This window comes from Serinus canaria, chromosome 21, assembly GCF_022539315.1.
Source record: "Serinus canaria isolate serCan28SL12 chromosome 21, serCan2020, whole genome shotgun sequence".
NCBI lineage: Eukaryota > Metazoa > Chordata > Aves > Passeriformes > Fringillidae > Serinus > Serinus canaria.
The window spans coordinates 7111219-7137701 of NC_066334.1; the positions used below are offsets into that span (position 1 = coordinate 7111219).

Genomic DNA, 26483 nt, shown 5'->3' on the forward strand with positions numbered 1-26483 from the left:
TTGACACAAACCCTCTGATTTTTATTTTGCAGGGTGTGAAAGACATATTTGTGCTGCATCCACAGTCTCCCCGGTGTTTCTGGTCAGCCAGAGTTATAAATTTATTCTGATGTGAATGTGGTTTTTTGAAGGACCACAGTGACTGGCATAGAGCAACTATTCCCCACAGATATCAAAATATGCTCAACAAATTATTGAATTAACTGTGCTTTTTTTTCACATGTGCCCCAAGACCATCAGTGATGAGAAATGTCAAAACCCATGCTAACATCCAATCCCCAAAAACAATAACTGCAGCAGCATGCAGGGGCATTCATTCCACAGTGACTCAGATGGCAGGCTGCCACCTCCTGAATCACTCACACCACTTCCTGCAGCTCCTAGGTGGTCCTTGGAGGTATCCCATGCAATATGGCTTGCTGAATTTATGACAATCCATGGCTTTACAGCTTGAGCAGTATTGCTGCAAACCAGTCTTTTTGTCTGGAAACACTGAAAAATGAATCATCTCAAAGGGGCACTGCCGGGTCGGATTTGTCCAAAGGGTTGTTTTTGGAACGAGGACTGAAATGAAAAGAATTGTATTTCCCAGGTTTATTTCGGTAAACAAATGAGTCCTTAAAAAGCAAACAGACATTCCCAGGAGTGGTTGAAACAAATTACAGAATCACAGAATAGGTTAGGTTGGAAAACACCTCTGAGATCACCGAGCCCATCCTGCGGCATAACCCCACCACGTCAACCGGATCATGGCACAAAGCGCCTTCTCTGAACACCTCCGGGCACGGAGACTCCGCCACCTCCCTGGGCAGCCCCTGCCCGTGCCCGATCCCCCTTTCTGTGGAGAAACGCGGAACGCTGTGTGCCCGAGGATGGAGCCGCCACCGAGTGCACGGAGATCCCCAGCGCCACGCCCGGGGCCGCCCGCTACTTCCAGCCGTTCCTGGAGCGAGGGTGGCACAGCAGCACCGAGCAGCCCGGATCTCACCCAGAAACGGGCTGGAGTGACACAGCAGCACCGAGCAGCCCGGATCTCACACACAAACGGGCTGGAGTGGCACAGCAGCACCGAGCAGCCCGGATCTCACCCAGAAACGGGCTGGAGTGGCACAGCAGCACCGAGCAGCCCGGATCTCACACACAAACGGGCTGGAGTGACACAGCAGCACCGAGCAGTCCGGATCTCACCCAGAAACGGGCTGGAGTGGCACAGCAGCACCGAGCAGCCCGGATCTCACCCAGAAACGGGCTGGAGTGGCACAGCAGCACCGAGCAGCCCGGATCTCACCCAGAAACGGGTTGGAGTGGCACAGCAGCACCGAGCAGCCCGGATCTCACACACAAACGGGCTGGAGTGGCACAGCAGCACCGAGCAGCCCGGATCTCACCCAGAAACGGGTTGGAGTGGCACAGCAGCACCGAGCAGCCCGGATCTCACCCAGAAACGGGCTGGAGTGACACAGCAGCACCGAGCAGCCCGGATCTCACCCAGAAACGGGCTGGAGTGGCACAGCAGCACCGAGCAGCCCGGATCTCACACAGAAACGGGCTGGAGTGACACAGCAGCACCGAGCAGCCCGGATCTCACACACAAACGGGCTGGAGTGGCACAGCAGCACCGAGCAGCCCGGATCTCACCCAGAAACGGGCTGGAGTGGCACAACAGCACCGAGCAGCCCGGATCTCACACAGAAACGGGCTGGAGTGACACAGCAGCACCGAGCAGCCCGGATCTCACCCAGAAACGGGCTGGAGTGGCACAGCAGCACCGAGCAGCCCGGATCTCACACAGAAACGGGCTGGGCACAGGGGCCGCCGCTGTGCCCCGCGATCGCGACCTCCGCCGGCGGCAGCGCCCCGGTCCCGCTCCCTTCCTGGCCCGGCCCCGCAGCTTCCTCCGCCGGTCCCGCTCTCTGCCCGGCCCCGCCCGCCGCCGGCGCTGCCCGGGCGGAGCGGCCGCGCCCCGGGCCGGGCCGGGGGCGGAGCGGGGCCGCGCCGGGCGCTATTTGGGCCATGTGATGCCGGCCCGGCCCCGCTGGGCGCGCCGGGAGCAGCGGGCGCGGGGCTCGGCCTGCCCGGGGCACGGCACGGAGCGGGGCCATGGTCCGGCGGGCAGCCCGGGCACGGTAGGAGCCGGGGGCGGGCGGTGCGGGGCGGCTCCGCGGCCTCTCCGCGCTCGGTGGCAGCGGAGCGGGGTCGGGCAGGGCCCGCGGGCGGTGCCAGCTGCGGAGCCGGGGCGAGGCCGAGCGCCGGCCGCAGCCCTGCCGGGGCCCGGGGGCTCCGGTGATGGGGCGAGGGGCACCGGTGATGGGCTGAGGGGCCCCGGGGGCACCGGTGATGGGCTGAGGGGCACTGATGGCGTGGTGGGCCCGGGGCTCCGCTGCCGCGCCGGGGATGCCGCGGGAGGGGCGGCTGCCGGAGCCCGGTGCCGTGTGAGGGCTCGGAGAGCAAACAGCGATAACCGGCGCGGATCCCTCGGTAGAACAGCGGGGTTGTTCCTTCAGGGTCCGCGGTTACCGCGGGGGCTGCGGAGCACACCTTACAAGGTCTGGCTACTGTGTCGCTTTTCTTACTGCATAAACCTCTGCGAATCCAACGGGGGCTTACATAATCCTCTATCTGAAGGACCTAGACTGTTGTTCTAAGGTCAGTCTTGCTGTAGCCTCCTGCTGGACTATGCCGTGTTTTGTCCTTATTCCCTGCCTAAAGCGGGCAGCCAGAGTGCCCGGTGGCCATGCCTGATTCAAAAACTGTCAATTGTCTGAGTCGTGGCTCGAGATAAGGAAGTTTACAACACGATTGTCAAAATGGGAGTTGCTTCTTGGAGAGAGATCACCTCTTTCTTTTCTTCTTTTTTTTTTTTTTTTTCCCAACGATAGTGATGCAGGATGGCTTAATGAACCTTTTGTCCCAGGAGTAATCTGTGTCTTTCCCACCCCTCTGACATCTGATTTCTACACCAGATGCAGCGTTGCAAAGCTCGGTAGCACAAACAGCTCAGTCTTGTTGGTGACAGTTGGCTGCTGCATCACGAGGACCAAACTGTGCAGAGCCTCCAGGGCCTTACAGTGAGAGTGGGATGGTCAGAGTGGCTCTCCCAGCCTGCAAGGAAGGATATTTCCGTGGTGAGTTAATAAGGGAACAGCCAGGAATGCCACAGAGCCGTGCTGCTGTTTAGAGAAGTGGAGGAGCATCTTCCCTGAGCTGCCCTGTCCCTCCCTGCCCTGTCACCGTGTCACCCTGCTGGCCCTGCCAGGGCTCTCAGTCCTGGTGCTGATGGATGCACAAAGCAGCAATTTGCTCCTCACCCTCCTTAGAGGCAGGGGATGAGCTGCAGCAGGGTATTCCTCAGGGCATGTTGGGCTCTTGCAGTGCAGCAGCCCTTGCAGCCTCTCTCCTCTGCTCTGGAGGTTACTGAAGTGCACTATGATGTGCTTTGGGGCTTGTTTGTAAACTCCTGCTGGATGCTGCTGAGACGTGGGCTGGTGTTCCAGGAATTGGCCAGCTGCTACGTGCTGTGTTTGTGTGCAGTGACTCGCTGCTGCTGGAGCTGGGGAATGGCCTCTGCTTGTTGCTCTTCTGTCTCTGTGTTGGTTTTTTCCCCTGGACCCTCTTTCCTTTCCTCAGAAAAAGTGAAAGCAGTCTGCAAGGTCTGCTTGTCTTGTGAGGGCTAATTAAGAATTCATTAAGTTCCTGGAATTTAAAATCTGTAGCTAATGAGCCAGTGAGGACACTGTGCCAGGGTTTGGGACTGAGTGCAGACAGTGCTGACAGATAATACTCCAAGTCACAATGTGGCTTTTGAACAGTATATGATGTGGGTTGGAGTATGTTCTGTGGCTCTCTGAGGTTTGTGTCATGGGCAGATTTTGTGGCTGATGCCTCTGCAAATGCTGGAATTGGCATCTGATGGGCTCTGAGAGGCCAGGACGAGTGGTGGCTGTAATTTTGGGCTTTAGTACACTTGTACTTACTGAGCCTGGAGTCACCCAGGGCTGGTGTTGACAAGGGCTGAGGATTAACTGGGGCTGGCAGGGAGCACCGTGAGATGATCTCAGCTGGGCCGAGCTTATCTTCATGTCCTGTGGCAGGAGCCTTGTACATGCATTGACTGGCAGAGTAGCTCAGCATATCAGCAGTGAGGATCAGCTGAGAGCCCTGCCTGAGCTGTGAGCTTCCCAAACCTGGTGTTGTGGCTGGCTGTGGAGCTGCTGCCCCACTCCTTTGTGTTTCCAGGTGTGAGATGCAGCTCATCCCCACTTGCCGTGCCAAGTCACGAGTCAGACAGCAGTTGCTTTCAGACAAAGCTCTGTGGTGCCTGCAGAGTAAAAGTGAGTAAGTGTCTGGTACCAGACTGCAGTCACTGGGTTCCTTTGCTGGTGGCCTTTGCAGAATGAGCTCATGTCAAGGTGTTGACTCACTTTCAGTTACTGCACTGCTCTGGAAAACAAAGACATCTTCCCTTGAGTTACTCCATGTGAGTAACTGCTGTAGCTGTCTCTGTTTCCATGAATAATTGCTGAGGGAAGAGTGCAGTTGTCCTTAACAAAGATGGGATGTGGGCTAAAGGTAATGCCAAATGCTCTCTGCTGAGGGTGAGAAAATACAGCTAAAAAATAATAGTTTCCAAGCCCATGGTGGGAAAATGTGCTACTGTTAACTGTGTTTTCCCAGGGACTACTAAAACATCCATTCCCTTTTAACTCTGTACTGCTCTGCCCTTAATGGTAATGCTTTGGAAACTCCTGGGATAAAGTAAATTGGTCTGTGGCATTGGTCAGAAAATTCTCTTGCAGACTGAGTGGTTTTTACAGCAAAAAGAAAAATCCTCCTTCTGGGTGTTAATTTGGTACAGGAACTGCTTTTATCTGTAGCTCTGGGGTGGCATGAGCTGCCTGAACTCTGCAGTGTTTGAGGGAAGGAGATAAAAAGAAATTTCCCTGGTAAGGTTGGTTTGGTGTGGGCTGGGTGTGGGGAAGGCACTGACAGAACCCTCAGTGCAGCGTGAGCCGTGTCCTGCTGCCAGTGAAACTGTCAGCTGTGCCAGCCCTGGGGCTGCAGGCTGCCCTGGCAGAGCCCTCCAGGGCTTTAGGAAAGCCTTGGCTCTTTAGGAAAGAGGAGAGGGAAGGAGGATGTCCTGGAGCCCAGGGAGGAGCAGGTGTGAGCGCTGCTGCAGGGCTCGGTGCTGGCTCGTGGCTGCTGGGGACAGCTCTGTCACTGTCCAGCAATTGTCCTGCCTGGCACTGCTGAGTGTCCTGAGCTGTGCAGGGCAGCTGGTGGCCAGCTGGCAGTGAGTGTGTGCCCCAGGGAGCTTGGTTTGGAGGGATGAGGGCTGCAGGCTGCTCCTTCCTCCTCATCTCCATGTGTGGCCCTGCTGCCGCTGCTCCCTGGGCATTCCCAGAGGATCCAGGAGTGCTTTCCCTGCTGGCTGGGGCTGGGGTGGATGCCAGTACCAGGCTTTATTCGTGGGCTCTGCCATGTGGCAGTGGGGTGGAAAAGGTGGGAAATGCCTTATCTGGGCACAGTGGGGGGCTGGGTTGGCAAGGCAGGGGGTTGCCAGTGGTCCATTCACTGGAAGGTGCCCTGTCATCCTCCCTTCTGGTTTTGTGTGTTCTGCTTCAGCAGCATTGCAGGTCAGAGTCTTTGGGTTAGCATCTTTTCCTTGTTTAATACAGAAAAAACCACATGGCTTTGCTTTGGCTTTTTTCCTTAATGCTGGAGGGTCCTGTCCCCTGACATTTCCTTGTCTCGTGGTTTTGTGAGCTTTTTCTGTTCTAGAACATGGGAAGACAGACTTCAAGCTGAAGCAGTGCTGCTGCTGCTGTGTAAGAGTAAAACTTCCCCTGGGAGGAGAAAGTGACACTTTTCTTTGTTCTCTTACAAAGCTTTCTCTTTGAGGAGAAAGCTTTTCACTTAAACAAACAAACAAAAGGACCCCAACAACCAGCACCATCTGCCAGATACCAATGTGGGAGCAATTGAGAGCTTTGGGGCAGAAGGTGGTGATGTCTGAATGGAGTTACCAAACATGGGCTTTTTCTTTTAGCCTGGAAGGGGAATTTGATGAAGCTCCTAAGTCAGAGCAGCTGTGTCGATGTTAGCTTCAAACTGCTTTCTTTGGAGAGCTGGTATGTTATCAAGTCAGGAATCTGTCCTGAGGAGATCCCAGATGGGGCCTTGACACCATAAATGTACAAAGGCACTCAGTTGCACAAAAACTGCAGAAACAACTTTGTTCTGAAGAACGTGAGCCACAGATGGTGAAGTGCCAAGAAAAGCAAGCAAGGGGTAAGGCCAAGCTGTTCTCTACATGAGAAGGCTGCATTGGTCTCAGATGTTTAGAAATTCTTGGTGCAAACTTCTGCAAGCTTCTCCGAGGATAAATTCTGGTTTGAATGGCCTCTTGTAAATGAAAATCTACTTAATGCAGAGATGTGAAAAATGCCTGCATCCTAGCTATAGTGTTTGGAGGTTAGTAGCAGGCCCTGGAGCTTGCCAAGGTGTGGCTCTTGCCCTGATGCCCTAATTCATTGCTGGGTGGCAATGGCTCTGTGCTGCAGGGAGAGCAGCTTTGCTGCTCAGTGAGAGGAGAACAAGACTGACTCTTGGAATGCTTCCACACAGCAGTCTGTGCTCCTTCCTGCTGAGAGTGGGGATGCTGGGGGTGAGGGCTGGATGGGGTTGTGCTGTGCTGGTAGCAGCTCCACGTGGAGATCTCCCTTGATAATCACTCCTCGAGTCTCACTTGACTGTCAGTGCTATTTTAAGGCTGAACTCGTCTTGTTTACATGTGGCAGTGAGGGAGGGGTTGCTTTGTCCCACACTAATCCCAGGGCAGTCATGTATCTGGGGCTTGGAGGTTCAAGAGGTGCCCATGAAAAGAAATGCTCAGAGTTGTGTGACCAGCTGGTGAGGGGTAAGCTGAACTGGGAGGGCTCGTGTCTGTGTCCCAGTTCCTGTAAACTCCAACAGCTGCAGAATAAACCTGCTGACCCTTGTGCTGAGAAGGGTTGTGGGCCTGTGTGGATCCAGAAAGTACCTGGCTTGATGCCTGTAGGCAGGAAATGGAGATGCTTGGACTCTCTGTTCCGGGTCTGTGTGACAGGCATGAGCTGCTGCAGGCTGTGCTGTCCCTTCTGTCAGGGTTCTGGGCACTGCCTGGTGTCCCCACTGTGTCACTGCCATGTTCTGGGGCTGTGCATGGGGCACACTGTGCTCCTCCAGCTGGAGCAGACTGGAGCTGGGGGTGGGAGTGAATCAAACCATTGACTGTATACCTGCAGGGCTGCTTCCCTCTGTTATTCCCCTGTTCCTCACCTCACAGCATTCTGGGGTGCTGTGCTTCCCTCTGGCAGGGATCAGAAGGGCAGCTGGCAGTGGTGCCAGCCTCAGAGCTGGCTCTGGGCTGATTCAGGCACATGCACCTCCCAGCCCCTGCCAGCTCAGCGCAGTCTGCAGGGCAGGAGGGCTGAGGCATGGCCCTGATGGCACAGGACAGTGCTGCAAGGTTGGCAGGGTGCCACACTGCCTGCCAAGGGGCAGCTGCTGGGCAGAAGTTAAATCAGCAGCTAACCTGCTGTTGTGAGCTTGGGGCATGGTCAGAATTTGGGGAGAGGAGACAGACCAACACCAAACTGCTTCTGGGGTTCCAGACTGTGGGTTTGACTTGCTGAAGGTTGAGATGGGGAGAGGAAAAAGGGCAAGCTGTGTATCTTAAGTTTTTTAATGTATTAGTGACTGAGCTCGATCCTGGGACTTGGATACTGTTGTTTCTTGATAGCTGCCTTAGTTAATTGATCTTCAGGTGATCCACTCAAGGACCAACAAGCTGCTAAATAGCTGGATTTTTTAAAGTGTGTCAAGGAGCAGCTTTGGAGGGAAGGGAGAGCTTTCTCTCAGCTGTTTCACTGACACTTGGTGCTCCTGACCCTCTGGCTAGCAGGGTGTCAGGTGGCTGCAGATGATGCCTTCTGGTGAGATTTTGAAGGGGCAGGTCCTGTGTGCCCACAGTGCCCACGCAGGTCCAAATCTGCACTTGTGGCATGAGTAACAGTCACGTTAAATCCCAGCCTTTATCTGGGTAATCTGGTAGAGCCTGGTGTGACACGGAACTGGATTTGCAGGAGGCACAGCTCTGTGTGTCAACACTCCCAGTGGGAGGGGACACCTGGTGAGAGTGCCTGGAAGGAGCAGTGCCCACATCTGCGGGGAGCATTGTGCAACTGCCCTCTGCAGAGCAGGGCACTGCTGCCTGGGGAGCTCAGCAGGTGTGCTGTGTCCCTCCAGCATGGCAGAGACCGCCAGGTGCTTGCCAGGGAGTCTGCTGCTGGACTTGGGGCACTTTGGAAGGGAGTCTGTGCTGCTGGTGCACTTCAATGCATGCTTGGTGTTTCTGTTTCTCCTCTGAGGAGCTCCTGCTGTATTTCCTGCAGGAGGGAGTTCAGCTGTGACTCAGGAGGTGCCTTCCATCTTTGCCCCTTGCTGTAGGGATGTGGTTCCTGGGGCATGCTGGTGTTCCCTGCCAGGCAGAGCAGCTCAGCCTCCTGCTGTGGCACAGCCCCATGGCAGCACAGCATCTGTGGGTTGAACAGAATTTCTGCACTCTGGGATGTGGCAGCAGCCCCTGAGCTGAGCAGGTGAGGCTCTTGGAGCTTTAGGAGGAAGAGATTTCTTGATGCAGGTGGGCACTGGAGAGCAGTGTGCTGTGTATTAGGGCTGAGGACAACCCCCCCCCGGGTGTTTAAGAGAGGAGAAGGGGGTTGGAGCTTACTCAGGTGGAGAGGAAGGTGTTACAACCAGCACTTGTTCAGAGGCATGTGCTCTTATGGTATTTGGATTAGGCTGTCTTCAAACTTGGCAAAAACTCCAACCAATCCTCAGTCTAGACTGGTTCTGAAAGAATCCTTGGCCTCATGGGAATCTCCATTTCAAGGTGCAAAGCAGCAGAGCAGAAGGCACAGCTGGGATTGTATTGGCATAAAATCCTTCTCAACAGGAAAACGTTCAGTGTGCTCTCAAATCTTGTTTTGGCACACGTGAGGGGACCACAGAAGGAGTCTGTGCAGAAATGGTGTCTGACCGAGGCTTGTGGGACCAGCTGGAAGTCCTGGGGTCCAGGTGGACACAGCTGATGGCCCAGCAGGTGGCAGGGTGGCAGCAGGGACAAGGTGGCTTTGCAGGGCCCTCTGTGGAACCCTGTTGTGCCTAGAGTCTGACAGAAGAGCTGGGCACAGTTATCTGTGCTTAGATGGGTTTCTCCAGGGTGAATAGCTCCACAGCCAGCCCTGTCCAGTCCTGGCTGGTATCTCCAAGGGATTGGTGTTACCTGGGGAGGTTCAGCTGATGCTTCCATTGAAGGTCAGCAGTAGCAGTGGATGAGCTGACTGCAGGAATAAAACCTCAAGGTGAGTTTAGTCTGGTGTGAGGTTTTAATGGAGGAAAAGGCTGTTGGATGTGGTGGCTTTGTTTGATGTTCCAGACATTGGACATGCCTGACAGTTTACATCTGTGCCGTGTTTGGGAGGTTGTGGTGCACTGGGTGGTGGGTGGCAGTGGCTTTCTCATTGCTTTCAGACTAGTGTTTGCACACAGCAAATCTTGGCCAAGCCATCCAGCCTGCTCCAAAGGAGGAATCAGAACTTCAGCAGCAGCCAAGAAACAGCTGAACATACTTTGAGACCGAGCAGCCCAGAAAAGACAGAAGCCTGCACACTGGAGACAGCATAGCTGCCTTATCTCTGCTGTTCTTCATCTCTAAACTTTGACAAAACAAGGCAGCTTCTCTCTTCTGCTTGCTCCTGAGTGTGTTGAGTGCATCTTGCTTAAGAACAGATCTCTTGACTGTTTCTACAAGGCTCTTCAGTCTCTATTTCTTAACTTCTATTACTCTGTCTCAGCCCTGGTTTTCTAACTGGAAACTTTCCATTGATGTCATGGGAGCTTTCCGTGGCCCACATCAAATAGCTGGGTTCACCAGGAATTAAGTGACTCTACAAATGTTTATGTTAAACACTTATTTGGAAGGCATGCTGACTTATGAGGACCTGTGGTGGCTGTGGTATGTAGGGAGGATAGGTTGGCTGGACAGCCTTTGTCTTGCCTTTGAAGCCTGGAAGTGCTGGCAGCTGTTAGTGCCCAGATAAGGGCTCAGGAGTGTTTCATCACTGACTCCTGCACTGGTTCTTGTCTCCTGCACTGCAGAGGTCTCTCTGTGGGTCACCTTCGTGGAAGGGGATGGCCAAGTCTGGATAGTCACAGCAGAAAGCTGTTGGCATAATTACAGGTATGGAATTTTGTTGTTTGAGAGGGGAAAGCCACAGTTTAGTCTGCTGAGGAGCCCTGGGGAGGGAAGGAAGGACATGTGTGTTCTTCAGACCCTGCTTACTCAGGCTCCTGTGGTGGTGTCAGAGCATTTGGAAGGTGGAAACAGAAGGGATAAAAACCATCTTAGCATTCCCTGTCGCCACCACACAGAGCTCAGATGCTGAGCAGAGGCTGTCTCCTTCCTCCCCTGCAGGACATTGTGCACACTGGAGGTGGTGAGGAACCCACTTTAAATATCACTGGGCTTACAGGGTTCAAGCTTGTGAAGCTGTTGCTTAGGATTGAATTTCTGAGTGTGTCCCAGGAAGACCAAGGGGCAAATTTCACCCCTTGCCACTTGAAGCAGTATTGCAGCTACTGTGAGCAATGCTGCAGTGCATGTCTTGGTCACTTTTTTGGCAAAAACATTTGTTCTGTATTACCACAACTGCTATTTCCAGGAAAAAGTTGCTCTGGGATATCTGGCCACCTTACAGTGCAGATGTCCTCTGAAAGCAGCATGTGCATTCCTGCAGCCACAGTTTGTATAATGTGCTTTATCCTCCTCATTTTGGTGCACTCTGCACTTGCAAATATGATTTGTCTGGTTGAGCTTTTACAGGGATAAAGCTTCAAGCAGGCAAGCTAGAAAGCTTCTCAAAACTGCTGCTTTGTGAAGCTTTTGGTGGATGATTTAGGAAGCCAGCCAAAGCTTTTGGGTCACCCTGTCTGTCTCAAAGCACCACAGCCATTTCCAGGGACCCTTTCAGGTGATGGGGAAAGCAGAACATTGCCTCACGCTGAGTCTGTGCTCACTGCCAGCTCCAGAGAGATGTGCAGTGTCTCTTCCTAATTATGGGATGTCCCAGGTCAATTATAGCTAAACACAGAGTCCAACCATGTCATTAAACTTTTTTGGCTAATGACAAGTCAGAAATCCAGCATCATCCTGGCATGCTCTGCTCTGGGGAGTTGCTGAGTGTGTTCCAGTAAAGCTGGCAGTGTGAGCTGTCTCTTGTGCAATCTGTCTGCCAGGAATATCCTCCTGCTTCAGCACTTGGGAGCTGCTGGGCCATCCCTGCCTGCTGGAGTGTGCTCCTGGATGGGAGGGCTCCCCTCACCCAGCCTGCTGCTGGAGTGCTTTGCTGCATGTTGACAAATGTCTGGGCACTGCTCTGGTCCATGTTTATCCAGCTCTTTCCTCGGGTTTTTGCTCCTGTAGCCAATGTTTGAGTTCCACAGCTCCTGGCAGCTGCCTCAGGAGTGGGAGGTGAGCAGCAGCTCTTTGGGAGGCTGGCAGCAGGCTGGGTCAGGCAGAGTGCACTGGGCACAGGGATTCTCCCTGCCTGATGGTTCCAAAGGCTTTAAAGGTCACATGGAGCAGCTTTCCACACTCCCTGCTACTCAGAGCAGGCTGGGGATCCATGCTTCACTTCTTCCACTGCAGCAGGGATGGTGCTGAGGGAGCCTGTGCAGGAACAGGCTGGGCAGAGCAGAAATGTCACTGCCAAGTGCCCAGACACCCTGGAGCTGCTCTGCCATGGGGTGAGAGCTTCCTTCTGCTGTGGAGATCTCTGGGAAACTCTGGAGGCCTGGGGGAGGGAGAAGGAACTGGAGCTGAAGCAGGGATGTTGTGGGCTTGAGCAAGCTGAGGTTCTGGGTGACCCTGGCATAGCAAGCTTGGATTTGTCTGGATCCTCGCCTCAACTGGCTGCTGCAGTGATTGGAGAAGAGAAATTGCATCTTCTGGCTATGTTGTTGGATTTGGAAAGGGTTTTTCCACAGCTTTTGTTATGTTTAAGGGTGGTTGTTGTTCCCAGATTAAACTTGAATAGAAAACATAAGGCTGCTGCCAGCTTTCTGTCACAGACACCTTTTATCTTGCATTCATCTCTTCCAAGCAGATGCTGCTTTCATTTCTTCTCCTTTTTTTTTTTTTTTTTTTTTTTGCTACAAGACTAAAATTAACAGCCCTTTGATGCAGGGGAAGAAACTGTATTTCAAAGCAAAGTACCTAGTTAACTTTGATAATAAAACTGCTGGTTTTATCTTGGAGGTAATTCCGTGTTCCTTGGAAACAAATCTGAGCTTTGGGAGCTCCTGGGCCCTGCTTGCTGTGGGTGAAGGTGCACATCCCTCCTCACCTGGGAGCACCAGTGGCTTCCTCTGGGGTGGGAAGTGCAGGTGGAGCTGGGCAGCTCCAGGGGAGGCTGCAGGTGGGGAAGGAGGTGCCAGGCACTGGTGTCATGCACAGGGGTGTGCAGGTTGTTCTCAGAGCTGCAGTTTCAGGGGTGCCAACCACAGCCCGAGGTGTGGAGGGACTGGGGGGGCACAGCCTGTCAGACAGGGCAGTGGCACTGCAGCACTCTCTGTCCAGAACTGTTCCTGCCCAGCCCTCCTGCCTCCAAAGACTTGTCCTGAGCATGAGCTCCATGAGAGCATCCAGCTTTGGCTCTCATCTTTTCCACTTAAAAAGAGCATTCCTGTTCCTGCAGTGCTTCCTCGAGGTGATGTGAGGGCTGTTTCCAGGGGGGGTGAAGCCTGCCTGTCCTCAGAGGGAGCCCTGCTGCTGGCCAGGGCTGAGCCCCAGCCCTGCTCCTGTACCAGGAATGAGAGTTCCTAAACCTAGGAATTCTGTGGCTGGCTTGGCCAGTGGTGGGCATGGCAGAGAAGGTGCTGTTGTCATCATTCAGCACCTCACAGGACCTGTCTGATGCAGCAGGGGCACATCTGCTGTGCAGGGCATGGCCCAGGATCTCATTTCAGAGCAGGAAATGAAATACCTGCTGGAACTCACCATGGCAGGTGGTTCTGCCTATGGGCAGCTGCTGGAGGCACTGGAGAATCTGACAGGCTCTGGGGCTCTTGCTTGAAAGAGCCTGTGAGGAGCCCCTGCTTTGGGTGCACTGCAGGGTGGTGACTTCTGAAAACATCCTTTTGCTAAGTGAACAGAATGGTTTCCTAAACAGTATGAAAAAAGTCACTTCCTCAGTGACTCAGCTGTCTCCTCTTGTGAGGCTTTTGTCCTCAGTGGTGACACCCTCAGACTCCACAGAACTCAGGACAGGAAGAACCTGAATCTGCAGTTCCAAGTGTGAAAGATCCACTGGGGTCTTCACACACAAGGGTGCCACCTCAGTCCTTTTCTTCCACACCTGGGAAGGCCAGGATGGGGAGATCTGGGTAAATATTGCAGAGGAATGCTGAGTTTTCCCATGTGTCAAGGTAAGGCAATAAGGTATGTGAACTGATCCATGGTTGTGTTGAATTTGCTCTGTGGTATGAAGGCACTAACAGCTGGGACAAGGGGTTGAATTCCCTTGTTCAGGATGAACACAAAATTCAGCCTGAAACTGGCTGGTTAAGGAGCTGGAGTGACTTGGACAGAGAGGAAGGTGCTTAACCCTTGTGGAGAAATTTTGCCACCATGCAGCTTGCCAAGCCTTGGAACAGGTTGCCCAGAGGCTGGACAGGCTCTGGTTTTGAAGGTGAACAGGAGTAAACTGGTGAGAGAGAAAACAGGATTGGAGTGCCAGGGAAGCAGGGATGGAGCATAACTTCAGTTCTGCACCTCGAGGCCCTGGTTTTGCTGAGTGTGCTGCTCTGGCCTCTGAATCAGAGCAGCATCCAGCTCCTGGTGCTGTCAGAGTCTCTTGGAGGGAGCAGGGGCTCTTGCAGTGGCCAGGATTTGTTTGTTTGCAGTGCACGGCCCAGATTTCAGCGGGGCTGTTTCTGCAGTGAGGAGCAGCACCAGACACTTGCACAGCTTCCCCTCTGGCAGGGATGTATTTGATGTAAATACATGTGCTGAAGCTTCAGACACAATAAACGTGTTTGGGAGTAACAGGCTGAGTAATCTGGTGCTTGGCAGCTGCTCTGGTGCGGGGATTTTTGCTTTACTGGCAGCAGTGCTTGTGACATCCTCACATGAAAAAAGGAAGAGACAGTAACTGAACAACTTAGTACTAGAATAGCTCCAGCTACACCTGCTTCACCTGAGAGGAGGAGTCCTGCTGGCTCTGTGTCTCCTGACACAGATGTTGGGTTGCCTTGAGGAGCAGGGGTTGAATCCTCACACTCCACTGTGGATGTTTTCAAACCATCTGCTGGAGGAATGCTCTGCCCTGCTGTCACCTGGGGAGGGATGGAGTGGCTCCTGAGAACATGGGTTTCTATTAAAAAAGGAATTCATGAGCTGTTTTTAGGGGAGAGCAGTGCCTTGTTATCCAGAGTTTTGTCCTGATGGGTTGGTGGTGGTGTTGGCCACAGCCATAGCCAAAAAGTGCTTTTGATACAGGAGTGGAAACTCTGGGCAGAGGTAGAAACATCAAACTTCATTCTTTCCACCCACTGCTCCCCTCATTATCAGACAAAACTTCAGAATCCAGATAGTTAAAGAGAGATGAGGGATGGGCAGTGGGCAGTGTGGGCTGCAAATAAAGTGGGGAAATAACAAAAAGCAGGGAGTTGTTGTGCAAGAGGGTGGCTTATTCTGGATTATGTGGGCTTCTTTAATGCAGATGGTTCAGAACATAAACATTTACTGTTTAAAATTCATGGTGGCTTAATTGTGGAGGAAATGCCTCTCTAAATGCAGCCTGTCAAATGGCTCCAGTGCTGGAGGGAAAAGCATTCAGCAAGCAGGGCAGTTTGACCAGGCCTTTCAAGTGCTGCTGGGTTCTAAAACTGGGGGGTTGTGTTTGCAGTGTGCCAGGCACACATCTCAGCCTCAGAGAATTGTGAGGCTTCTTCTGGAAGCAGGGCTGGTATGCAAACTCAGTGTCACATGGGAAATCAGCTGAAGGTGGCTGGACAGGTACAGAGGTGTAAGGAAGGTGAACCTGTGGATGTGAACCTCTGCCTGTGGCCTCTTCTGCTCATGTGGCTTCTTTGTGGTGGCTCTTGGTGTGCAATGTAGGCACATCTCTTGGGTGCACCTAAGGAAATTGGTGTGAAGGGTCTGTGCCTTTCCCACCATGCACAGGTGCTGCCTCTGCTCAGACTGAGCTCCCTGCTCTCTCCTGCAGAGGAATCTCTGGAGTGCAGCAAAGCTGAGGCACAAAGCTGAGCTCAGCACCTCTGGTCAGCATCACTGGTGTCCCCCAGCAGGACCTGTCCCCAGCTCCTGCACTGCCAGCAGGGATGGCTGCAGTTCTCGTGGCATTGTCACCCTGGGAGCCTCGGGGGATGCTCTGCAGGGTGGCCTGGCTGGCACCTGAGCAGGTGACAGCCTCTGCTGTGGCACTGAGCATGGTTCAGGTGCTGCACTGTGCCTGGAACCCCAGGCCATCAGGTCACTCCTGGGGGTGCCAGCTGCCTGTGAAGCCTTGCCCAGCCCAGAGCTCAGAGCTGCTCCCTTCACCAGCTGGCTGCAGGCAGGTCTTCTGGAGCAGCAGGAACCTGCAGAGCAGCAAAGGGGAGAGAACATAATTGTTGCAGACAAGTGACTGCAATCTGCCTGTGAGAAGCTATTTTAAAGAGTCCTGATTTGTGCCTGGGCTTTAACAGGCAGCTGACATTCATAAGTTACCTTCTGCAGAGCTGGAAGTACCCTAATGACCTTTGAAACATCCACTGAACTTCCTCTGTGAGGAAAAGCAGCCCGAGTTCCCTTGTTTCATGTAAAGAAATGCCTTTTCTCTGCAACCAAAACTGCTGTTTGTGACCTGCCTTCAGTGGGAGAGAAGATCTCTGGCACAAACTTCTGGAACTCCTGAGTTGCTTCCATCATCACAAATATTTTGCAAAGTGAACTCTCTCCTGTTGCTTAGAGTTATTTTCTGCCAGATTATGCAGCATTGTAGTTCACAGGAACTGGCTGGGTAGGTGGGCAGTGGAAATTTGTTTAAGTGTCTAGCAAGTGGCTTGGCTGAGGATGGGTGGTGGTTATTGCTTCAGGTTTTCATTGACTCAGATGTGCTGCTGTGAGTAACCCCAGAGCTCTGCTCTGGAGAGCCAGACACTGCAGGGATGGGTGAGAGGGCATTGCCAAACAGCCAGGCAGTGGCTTGCTTGCAGAGCTGTGTTCTCCCTATTTAACAGCAGGCTTTGCCTTCCATTTCAATGTCTCTGCTGTCTCCTGCCCTGATCTATTTGCAGCAAGCACTTGTTTTGGAACCTGGCATTTCCTTCTAGCGTGGCAAACTGACAGCTTGCTCTGAACACCTCAGTGGAAGGGAGGGCTAATTCTCACTGAAAATAGCAGGGAATACTTTTCTCTGAGACACCCTTAGAATTTCACTGCCTGGTTTTCAAGCCCAGAAGTGAACAATAGAACTGAAAATAGCATGGGAGCAGGAGTGCATCCTAGGGATGAGCTGGTGCTGATAAAGCAGAGCTGAGTTGCAGCAAGCCTGAGCTGTTGATAAGATAGATAAAAGCACTTTCAGTGTTTACCTGTAGCAGCTCAAAGGTTTTGAAGCAGCTCATTCCCCAGCGTATCTTCTCATTTATGGCTGGCTGTGTCTCCTGTGGAGCTGCCCAAGGCATTAATCCATTAACTTCACAGGATGAGCATTTCTGCCTCCCTCCTGCTCAGGAAAGTGCCTGCATTGTCTTGTGCATGCAGAGGCTTTTCCTTTCAAGAGATGAGGGCACAACTGTGCTCCTGACTGCAGGGCAAGGTGCCACTCTGCAGTTCCAGCTCAGGCTGGTGCCAGGAGCAGCAGAGCCAGCCGTGGGCAGGGATGATTGCCTTGCCTAACCAGGAGCCCTATTGCCCTTCAGTCCTGGCATGGGCTGACTGGACCTGCCTGCTCTCACTCTGACCCACCCCTCTGCTTCAATATTTCCCCTTCTTCACCCCTTTCTCTTTATTCTGGCCATTGTCTGTCATCTGCTGTGAGCAGTGCCTGGGAAAAAGTCCTGCCCAGGGTGGGTGATGAGTGGTGCCTGTGTCTGGGACCTGCTCCTGGGCAGAGCAGGCACTGGGGCTCTCCTGCCCCTGCAGTCCCACCAGGGTGATTCCCTCTCTGCTGCAGCAGCCTCAGAAATATGATGAAGCTTATGTTGGCAAAAGGCAAAAAGCCACAATGAACAAGGCATTGCTTTGCTAATGAAGAGCACAGTTGTATTCCCTTACTTCTCCTGAGTATTTTGTGCTTCAGAGAGGTCTGTACCAGTATTCCTGCAGTCTGCTTTGTTTTGGTTCTTGTTTCCTATGCTGTGTTCTCACATGTATTGCACAGGAAATCTCTGCCTCTCCTCCCTCTGCCAGTGTTTTGTTCCCTTATCCTAATCAAAATTCCAACAGCTGAATTTGCCTATGGGCTTCCACGTGTGCCTTGCCAGTCCCTTGTTGTCAGCTGCTGTCCCTGTGCCTCAGGCCTTGGAATGCCAGGGAGTTCACCTGGTGCTTCTGCCTGGCTTCATCCAGCAAAGAGCCTGCACTGAACTTTTTCCAAAATCACTGCTTGGGGTCAGCAGCAAGGTGCCTCTCCTGGGGAAGCTCAGCTGATATCTGCTTTGCCTTGCCCTTGGGATCCCTTGGTTGGAGTTGCTGCTGTTCCTGAGGGGCTGTGATCCAAGGAAACTCGTGGGGCTCAGCAGCTCAGCCGTGAGCTGTGGCAGGGTGATGCCCTGGCATCCCCTGCTGCCCTCCCTCAGCTGCTTGTGCTTTTTTCAGCTGGTGACCAGCTGCCTTACACAGTCCAGGATTTGTCTGGATGTTGTGGATGGTACTTATTTAACTTGCAGGAAGTGGAGGTCATCTCAGCAGCTGATAACATGGTTGGGCCTATTTAAATGGCATCTCCTGTCTCAGTGCCCAACATCTGAGGTCCCTGAATAGTTTGAAAGAGCTGCACTGCAGCATTGGGACTTTCAAAGAATCTCAGGCATTTTCCTCTTCATTCATGCTTTTTTAAACAAGTGGGTAAGGAAAGAAAAAATAGTCTTGTCTTTTGTTACTTAAGAATTGGGATTTAGCTCACTGCTCCAATGGCATACCTTGGTAGGAAAAGCCTGTGGGGCAGCTGCTGAATTCACCCTAACCCAGAGCACAATGAGCCTTCCCTGTTCACCTTCTAGCTGGAGCCTTGCTGATGTCCAGTAATCTTATTTTTAAACCAGATCTGATTCATGCTCTATTTTCTATGCCAGATGAGGTCCTTGGTTGTGAGTAAGTGTTGTGACTGTAGCTGGCAGGAGCGCTGCATGATTGCCTCACTTCAGGAAATGTTAAAATAACACTTTTTTTTCTTAGAAAGCTCGTTTGCACCCCTCCCACTTCTAATTCTCCTAATAGCTGCCCCCAGTTTGGCAGCTGTGTGACAGAGGGCTGTTTGTGTTGCTGAGTGAGAGCAGAGACATTTGAGTGGATGCAGTGCTGGAGGAGAGGTGCACAGAGTGAGCAAGGATCTCTGGCCAAGCTGGCTTAAACCTCCCAGAGCTTTCTCTGCAATCTGGAAGGAAAACTGCTCAACTGTGGGAAGGATCTTGCTCCTCCCCCTGGACTCTGCAGCTGAAACTGGGGATTTTTTCCCTCTTGGAGAAGAGGAGCTGCCCACTTGAGATGAGCCAGGCAAAGGTTTATCTGCCTTTGTCTGCAGGGGTTTGGAGGGGCCAGGAGCTGCTGGGATGAGTGTCCCCCAGCAGCTTTGGTCTGCTGCTCTGGACTTGCAGCCAGGCCCCCGAGGTACTCAGCACAGCTTTAGTTGCAGAGAAGAGTCTCCTGAGCTCCTGCACCCTTCCTGGCTGGTGGGAAGGAAGCACGCGGTGTTGGGATGAAGAGATGAATGCTGTGCTCTGTGAGTGTGGCACACAGGGCTGAGTGTGCTAATGTTTAACTTGTCTCTTGTTTTTCTCTCCATCCCTTAGGCTATCCTGAGTGGTGCACATCTGGACAAAGCCTGCTGGCAGCCTTTCCTGCGGGGCTGGATGACAGCAGGAGCTGCCGGGTAAATCGATGAGCCTGTGAGGAGGCGAGGCCGGGCCAACGATGGGTCAGAAGGTCACCGGGGGGATCAAGACCGTGGACATGAGGGACCCTGTGTACAGGCCACTGAAGCAGGAGCTCCAGGGGCTGGACTACAGCAAGCCCACGCGGCTGGACCTGCTGCTGGACATGCCCCCCGTGTCCTACGAGGTGCAGCTGCTGCACTCGTGGAACAACGACGACCGCTCGCTGAACGTGTTCGTCAAGGAGGACGACAAGCTGATGTTCCACCGGCACCCGGTGGCGCAGAGCACGGACGCCATCCGGGGCAAGGTGGGCTACACGCGGGGGCTGCACGTCTGGCAGATCACCTGGGCCATGCGCCAGCGCGGCACCCACGCCGTGGTGGGGGTGGCCACGGCCGAGGCGCCCCTGCACTCCGTGGGCTACACCACCCTCGTGGGCAACAACCACGAGTCCTGGGGCTGGGACCTGGGGCGCAACAGACTCTACCACGACGGCAAGAACCAGCCCAGCAAAACCTACCCCGCCTTCCTGGAGCCCGACGAGACCTTCATCGTGCCCGACTCCTTCCTGGTGGTGCTGGACATGGACGATGGCACCCTGAGCTTCATCGTGGACGGGCAGTACATGGGGGTGGCCTTCCGAGGGCTCAAGGGCAAAAAGCTCTACCCGGTGGTGAGCGCCGTGTGGGGCCACTGCGAGATCCGCATGTGCTACTTGAACGGACTGGACCGTGAGTATGAGCCCTGCTCTAGCCCTGCAGCACAGCCCCAGCCATCCTGGGCAGGGGCCTCCTCTCTCTGCAGGGGTGAGGGTTCGTGTCAGCCCCAGCACTGCTGGGTGCAGCTCTGGGTCCTCCATGGGAAGTGCACAGTCTGGCTGGCTGCACACCTGTGCTGTCACCAAGGCGCTCTGCAGGGAGCGGGCAGGGCTCGGGGAGGTGGTTTGGTGGGAGGAGGTGATGCCAGGTGTCCAGCTAGAGATGGGACACCTAACCCTAACCTTGTATTGCTCCCAGAAGAGCAGCAGGAATGTTCTTCTGACAGTTGCAGCACTGGCCCTGGAATCCTGGTGTCTCTTTACAGAAAACAGTCTCTGAAACAATCCCCTTCCTTCAAGGGGATGTTTAAAATCCCTCGCAGGCAAGAACAGGGACAGATCTTCCCCTCTAAGAAAATGGGGATGTTTTCCATCTCTCAGAAGAGTGGCTCACTCCCCTGCCTCTCTCAGAGCAGGGTGTGCTCGTTTCTAGCAGGGGGCTGGATGCTGTCGTCAGCCCAGCTCGCATGCCAGCCCTTTTACTAACAGGCACATCAATCTCTAGCTAAGCTTAGAAATAAATTTGGCTGTCCAAATGTGCTAAAGTCTGTTATCTCTCATAGTCAGAAGTTCCCATGGGGCCAGACGGTGACTCAGTCTTCTGGGTAGGGTGGAGGAGAGAGGTGAAGGAAGTGGATTAAAATCTGGATTTATGTCGCTAGTGAAAGAAATTTGGCAGTATTGGTATGAAGACTAGTTTCCTCTGCATTCCAGAGCAGTGTCTGCTCAAGGGCTCTTCTGTTTGTGCTGGAGGTGTCCAGCACTGGGAAACCCTGAGTGCCACAGGGCTGCCACCAGGCACCAGAAAACTGAGCTGTCAGAGTGACCAGGAGAGCCTTGCAAAGGGGCAGGAGCAAAATCTGCAAGTGCTTTGGGAAATACACTTCAACTCTGCAGGACCAAACAGAGAGCTCTGGGCAGAGCCCTTTCTCACCCAAAGAGAGCCCAGCTCTTTCTGCCACAACAGCTTCAAGGAGCTCCAGGAACCAGGTCCTGATGAGGGCCCGAGCCAAAACCTGCAGCTCCACTCCAAGGCAGGGAGCGTGTGGAGCTGCTGGCCCAGAGCTGCTGGAGCAGGGAAGGGCCACCTCCAGGCTGGAGCTGTTGTGGTGAGCTCTGAGCTGAGGAGTGAATGGTGGGCAGCAGGCCAGCAGGGACGGGATGCTGGTCTGGCACGGAGAGAAAGAAGGTGTCTGGCTCTGAGCACTTGGGAGCAGTCAATGCAGCACTGTCCAGGGATTGTGGTGCTTGTGAATGGAAGGAGGTCAGATCTGTGTGTGTGCTTGCTCTGCTGTCACCCTGGGGTGTCAGTGCTGACTAGGTGAGGACAAGCCTGAGTCTCTGAGGAAGAGCCTCTCCTTTAGGGCCACTGAACTGAAATGTGATTTTTCTGTGAGTATCTAAAGGCTCTGGGGGTCAGGCCCCTTGTCCTGCTGGCTGGGCAGTGCCTCTGTCCCAGCTGTCCCTGTGCAGGGCAGGCAGAACTGGGGCAGGCTCTGAATGCAGTGAGTCTGTGCCCCAGTGCTTTCAGAATGAGCTGCCCTGGGCAGTGCCAGGGGAGTGCTGCCAGTTTTGGGGCTCTGGAGTGTCCCAGCCAGGGCAGAGTGGAGCAGTGTGCTGCAGGAGCCTGTCCCTGTGGAGGGGCAGCAGGGAGCCTGGGCTGGCTGAGCAGCAGACAGGGCAGGGCTGGGTGCAGCCTGGTGGCACAGAGCAGGGGACACAGGACAGCAGTGGGGAGTGCTGGGCTTGGCAAGTCAGGTTCATGTGCTGTGGAGCTGGAGGCATCTACCAAAGCTACTGGAAACTGCAGCTTCTGAGCCAGGCTCACCTGTGGGTGCCTCCAGGTGTCTGTGAGCAAAGGAAGCTCCCTAGTGGTGCAGCAGAGCCCTCAGGCCATAGAAGGATGGCAGTTATCTGCTTTGGGATGTGTCAGCCCTGGCTGGGGGCAGGAAAAGCCCCTCAGGCCTGAGCAGTGTCAGGGTGAGCTCTGACAGGCTCAGCAGTGAGGAGCTCATGGCAGTTTTCCTCTGGGATGTTTTAGTCTGGCTTTGACCTCAGTCCCCTCTGTGCTGTGAGTGACTCCTCAGCAGCCAAGGGCCCCTGTGCCATTCCTGAAAAACTTGTAATATCTTGTTCAGGGGTTTAAGTACAGGATGCAGAAAAAGGTAGCCAAAGGCTTGTATCCTTCCTGGGTGTGTGACACAGGAGGGACTGCTCTGCTGGGAAGTGCCACGGTGCGAGCAGGAACGTGAAGCTTTGACAGATGGCTCTGTTTTCCTTGGGATCTCTGCAGCAGAGATGGAGGGGCTGTCAGCTGTTCCCCTCCTGTGTGAGATAAATCATGCTGCTTTCTGGGTACCCAGACCCCCTGAGGCTCTGCCTGCTGTAGCCTTTTCCTTCAGTGACTCTTACTGAAGTTTCTGGGCACTGCAGTAAGAGGCATGAAGTTGTGTTCATGACTGGAATTGCAGAGGAGGAACTTCAGCTGCTGTTGTAGGGCTGTTCCATTCACACTGTGGCTGGAGTAGCCTGCAGACACCTTGTGCCCTGCTGGAGTGCTTGGTGAGCTGGAGCTGTGAATGGCTGAGGTGCTGCACACCTGCCAGGGGTTCAGTGCTCCTGCTCAGAGTTCCTGGGGTTTACAAGCAGCAGGGTGAGTGTGCACCTCGTGCCAGGTGTGCAGTGTGCCCTGGGGTTTAGATACAGCAGGGTGAGTGTGCACCTCGTGCCAGGTGTGCAGTGTGCCCTGGGGTTTAGAAGCAGCAGGGTGAGTGTGCACCTTGTGCCAGGTGTGCAGTGTGCCCTGGGGTTTAGAAGCAGCAGGGTGAGTGTGCACCTTGTGCCAGGTGTGCAGTGCTCCTGCTCAGTGTCCCTGGGGTTTAGATACAGCAGGGTGAGTGTGCACCTCGTGCCAGGTGTGCAGTGTGCCCTGGGGTTTACAAGCAGCAGGGTGAGTGTGCACCTTGTGCCAGGTGTGCAGTGCTCCTGCTCAGTGTCCCTGGGGTTTAGATAGAGCAGGGTGAGTGTGCACCTTGTGCCAGGTGTGCAGTGCTCCTGCTCAGTGTCCCTGGGGTTTAGATACAGCAGGGTGAGTGTGCACCTCGTGCCAGGTGTGCAGTGCTCCTGCTCAGTGTTCTCTGGGGGTTTACAAGCAGCAGGATGAGTGGGTGAGCCTGCTGCTCCTGGGCCTGGCTGGTAATGTCTCGGCTCTCTCTTCCCAGCTGAACCCCTGCCTCTGATGGACTTGTGCCGGCGAGCCGTGAGGCTTGCCCTGGGCAAGGACAGACTGGCTGAGATCCCCACCCTGCCCCTGCCAGCCTCCCTCAAGAGTTACCTGCTCTACCAATGACCCCCGTGCTCCAGGACAGAAGTGGAAGCGAGGCACGGATGGAGCTGCCCCGGGCTCTGCCCTGCTGGAGCTGCTGGCCAGAGGATGGATGGATTCCTGCACTGCTGCACCCCGTGTGCCTCCCTGGCAGCCCTGGCTTCACAGCTGAGTGCTTTGTTCCTTGGGAGTCCCTTCCCCAGCACGCTGACAAAAGGAACATTTACAGAGGCTCTGTGCTCCCCTCTCCTCCTGGGAAAGGCTGTGCTGCCTCTCTGGGCTCGAGGGGAAATGGTTCTTCTGTACCAGCCAAAGGGAAGGATGGTGATAAAAGAATAATGATAAAAGTAAGAATTAAAGCATAATCTGAGGGAAGAGGAGGCATGAGGAGGAGAAGTGTTAAGACCACATCCTGAGAATGGAAAGGCTCAGGATGGCCAGCAGAGTTGGAATGAGTCTGGAGTAACATAAAGAATTAATTGATGAGTTTTTAAAAGCCAAAAAATAAAAAGTACAACCGCAAGCCCTGAAACACCAAAACCGAGAGCCCTTCCTCCACCAGGACACTTCTTAACTTGGAGAAGGTGGTTATGTTGCTGATGTCTGGATCTGTGCTGAGACTTCTCACCTTGCTCTGTTGCTGTTTCACAGGTGGTGACTCCTGTGTTCTCGTTTAGCACCAGTGCTCCTCGTGCTCCCTGCTCTGCCTCCTCCCTGGGTTTCACAGCAGATTTTGCAGCCAGGCTGTGTCCCCACACCCCTCCTTCCTGACTGAGAGCTGCAGCTTTTGCTCTGGGTCCCTGGCTGGTGTGGGACCCTGTGTGTGAGCTGTCACACAGCTGCAGCTCCTGTCCCCTGAGCTCTGCCCCATGCTCAGGCTTCATTGAAACCTCCGTGTTCTCTAATGGCACTGCCAGGAATTCTCTTCTTGATAAGCTGCTTAAATCCATCCAGGCCAGGCTCAGTTCTGTCCAGACCACCCTAATCCCCGCTGAGCTCTGCAGCAGGAGGGCTCTCTGCCCTCTGGGGGAGGCTGTCCCAGAGGAGGGGTCTCAGGGGGCTGCACAAGTGCCATCAGCAGGTGAGCAGCAATCCCAGGGGCAGGCCAGGGGTGATCTTCAGGCACAGCAGGAGGAAACTGAACCTCTGCAGAGCTGGGCAGCAGGAGAGCTGCAATAAACAGGACAAGCAATTCAGGCAAATCAGCACATCCCAAATAGATCCTCAGTAGCCAAGTAAAGAGGTGATGCTCCTTTATTAGCAGGAGCTGCTCTCTTGACCTCTCCACAGGTTACTATGCTGCCTTTCTGGGGTTATTTTGCACATTTCTTTGTGTTTTTTTTCTTGAAAAATGTTTGTGTGATTGTTTTGTTTTGTTTTTGCTTTTGAGTTATCCCTTCAGTTTTGTGTAGGTACAAATGAATTTAGTTGTTGAAAATGTTAATATATATATGTGGGGTGTATGTATAAGAAAATGTTTTAAACAGCTGCTGTAGGGTACCTTTTTGAAAATAAACTACTTGCATAGTATATTTTTTAAAGCACAGAGTTGGTGCCAAGACTGGGTGGGGTGTGATGCCCCTTTTTTATTCTAATATTATATGAGGTTTTTTTTCAACCTAGGGGTTTGTACTAGTTTCTGTTGCAGGGTGGGACACAAAATTCAGTGTGTGTGGAGCCCTGCTTGGTTGCCTTCAACTTGACCAGTGTCTTCCAGAACTCCAGGGAAGCAGCTGTGTTCTCCCTACTCCTGATGCTCTTTGTGCTCCCTCATTTCCATCTCTCCTCACTTCACCAGGACATGACTCTGTACAGTTTAAAATCCTTTCTATTTTATGACTGTAGATAGCACTCAGTAACCTAATAAACTTTATTAAATATTACTTGGTGGTGGGTTTTATTTGCATGAACTGATCTGATTTCTCTGTGCTTTGTTTCTGCACGAGCAATGAGCTTATTCCCAAGGAGCCTGCCCAGACAGGCAGAGCTGGGGCTGCCTCTGCCTCCCCTCTGCTTGGAAGAATAACACTTCACATCCCAAAGGTGTGCACGGCTGGGGCAGGCTGCAGCTGTGGGACCTGGGTGTGTGCAGCCCCTCAGAGGGGGAGCTGGCTGTCACCTGGGGTGAGACAGCCCTGGGCTGCTGCTGGGCTCTGCCTCTCAGCTGGTTTGACCCTGCCTGCCTGCTGCTGTGCCTGCTCCCCAGCCTGGGCAGGGCAGAGGCTCCCACCCTGTGCCAGCCCCGAGGCTCAGCCTCTCCAGGTGTGGTGAGGCTTTGGCCATGGTGATGAAGGCTCCAAGTCCTCCTCCTGCCCACGCACTTCTCTGTCCTCCCTGCAGCCACCAAGTCTGTGAGGAAGCCAAATCTTATCATGAGTTCACACACACTGACACGTGTGAGGGTCAGGCACAGCCTGGACTAATGCCTAATTAATTACCTGCTTAACGGGGTGCTGGGGAGGGAGGGCCCAAAGAAAGGCAAGAGCTTTCTTGCCTCTTGGCTCCAGTCAGGGCAAGATTTATTTTTTTAAATGTTGGGTGTCTCTTGCACGTGGAAAGCACATGATTAAGACGAGGGTTTGTAGCCCCTGAGCTCCAGCAGGCTCAGGGATGCCAGCCTGGTTTGCTGGGGAAGCTCTGCCCGTGTGCCTGGCTCTGCCCAGCCCCATGCAGCCCAGGCTGGGAGTGGCTGCAGGGTGCACAAAACTGAGGAATTAGTTCATGCTCAGCTCCAGACACCCAAACAGGCTCGTGTTCCAGCTGCATGGAATATTTGAAACAAATGACCTGCTCGGGGCTGGGAGCCTGCCCTGTTTATGTACAGTGCCATGGCAACAGGGGAGGAAGTCATGACTTGGGGATTGGACCTGATGGGATCAACAAATGATATCACAGATTAGCAGCTCCCAGTAAATCAGCAGAGCTCTGCTGTTCCAGCCTCCATCCCAGCCCTGGCAGCATGGCAGGCACATCTCTGCCTTTGTGAGGGGCAGGAAAAGCTGCAGGTTCTGCTCGTGTCAGGAGTGCCCTGAAAGCCACCCCTGCTGCCCTGCCAGCATCCTCCTCCTCCTCCTCCCGTGCTGTGCTGACTCATCAGGCTCAGCACTTGGAGCTGCTCCTGGGAGGCTCCTGGCCCTG

At 53.8% G+C, this 26483-nt stretch overlaps 1 protein-coding gene and 1 long non-coding RNA gene across 3 annotated transcripts; one reads left to right on the forward strand and one right to left on the reverse strand.

Moving 5' to 3' along the window:
• Positions 1-2044: 2044 nt before the first annotated feature.
• SPSB1 (splA/ryanodine receptor domain and SOCS box containing 1) lies at positions 2045-25228 on the forward strand. 2 transcript variants are annotated; one of them, XM_050982588.1, is made up of 3 exons: positions 2045-2126; positions 19120-19934; positions 23242-25228. In XM_050982588.1, the coding sequence occupies exons 2-3, from the start codon at positions 19241-19243 to the stop codon at positions 23367-23369; spliced, it is 822 nt and encodes a 273-aa protein (XP_050838545.1). In that variant the 5' UTR covers positions 2045-2126; positions 19120-19240; the 3' UTR covers positions 23370-25228. The 2 variants fall into 2 exon arrangements, with proteins under 2 accessions (XP_050838545.1, XP_009093777.1); XM_009095529.4 differs by lacking the exon at positions 2045-2126 and adding an exon at positions 2612-3125.
• Positions 21654-23259, reverse strand: LOC127060338 (uncharacterized). Its single transcript, XR_007779269.1, has 2 exons — positions 23121-23259; positions 21654-23051 (listed from the first exon to the last, which is right to left on the reverse strand). It is a non-coding gene; the product is annotated as an uncharacterized LOC127060338 (long non-coding RNA).
• Positions 25229-26483: the final 1255 nt, after the last annotated feature.

What these genes read in the sequence shown, in the direction of transcription:
- SPSB1 (XM_050982588.1), top strand. Translation starts at nt 19,241, where the DNA reads ATGGGTCAGAAGGTCACCGGGGGGATCAAGACCGTGGACATGAGGGAC. An exon ending in CTACTTGAACGGACTGGACC is followed by an intron (nt 19,935 to 23,241) that starts GTGAGTATGAGC and finishes CTCTCTTCCCAG; the next exon opens with CTGAACCCCTGCCTCTGATG.